This window comes from Oncorhynchus nerka, linkage group LG15 (assembly GCF_034236695.1).
Source record: "Oncorhynchus nerka isolate Pitt River linkage group LG15, Oner_Uvic_2.0, whole genome shotgun sequence".
In the NCBI taxonomy this organism is placed as follows: domain Eukaryota; kingdom Metazoa; phylum Chordata; class Actinopteri; order Salmoniformes; family Salmonidae; genus Oncorhynchus; species Oncorhynchus nerka.
Genome location: NC_088410.1, coordinates 11,056,685 through 11,057,246, shown reverse-complemented (window position 1 = coordinate 11,057,246; position 562 = coordinate 11,056,685). Strand labels below are relative to the sequence as shown.

General features: G+C 52.8%; 1 protein-coding gene across 1 annotated transcript in view; it reads left to right on the top strand.

The window, feature by feature from the left end:
- The first annotated feature begins 300 nt into the window (after positions 1-300).
- Positions 301-562, top strand: part of LOC115123496 (collagen alpha-1(XI) chain-like) — a 119,323-nt gene continuing 119,061 nt past the window's right edge. Inside the window, 1 exon segment of the mRNA XM_065002191.1 lies at positions 301-562. This exon segment is cut by the window's right edge and continues 1 nt beyond it. Coding sequence (XP_064858263.1) covers positions 301-562 — 262 coding nt within the window.

Genomic DNA, 562 nt, shown 5'->3' with positions numbered 1-562 from the left:
ATCACTAAGCTTAGGACCTTGGAACTAAACACCTCCCTCTGCAACTGGATCCTGGACTTCCTGATGGGCTTCCCCCAGGTGGTAAGGGTAGGTAACAACACATCCGCCACGCTGATCCTCAACACAGGAGCCCCTCAGGGGTGCGTGATCAATCCCCTCCTGTACTCCCTGTTCACTCATGACTGCACGGCCAGGCACGACTCCAACACCATCATTAAGTTTGCCGATAACACAACAGTGGTAGGCCTGATCACCGACAACGATGTGACAGACAATTGGGAGGAGGGCAGAGACCTGGTCATGTGGTGCCAGGACAACCACCTCTCCTTCAAGACAAAGGAGTTGATTGTGGACTACAGGACAAGGAGGACCGAGCACGCCCCCATTCTCATCGACGGGGCTGCTGTAGAGCATGTTGAGAGCTTCAAGTTCCTTGGTGTCCACATCACCAACAAACTAACATGGTCCAAGCACATCAAGACAGTCGTGAAGAGGGCACGGAAAAGCCTAGTCCTCCTCAGGAGACTGGAAAGATTTGGCATGGGTCCTCAGATCCTTAAAA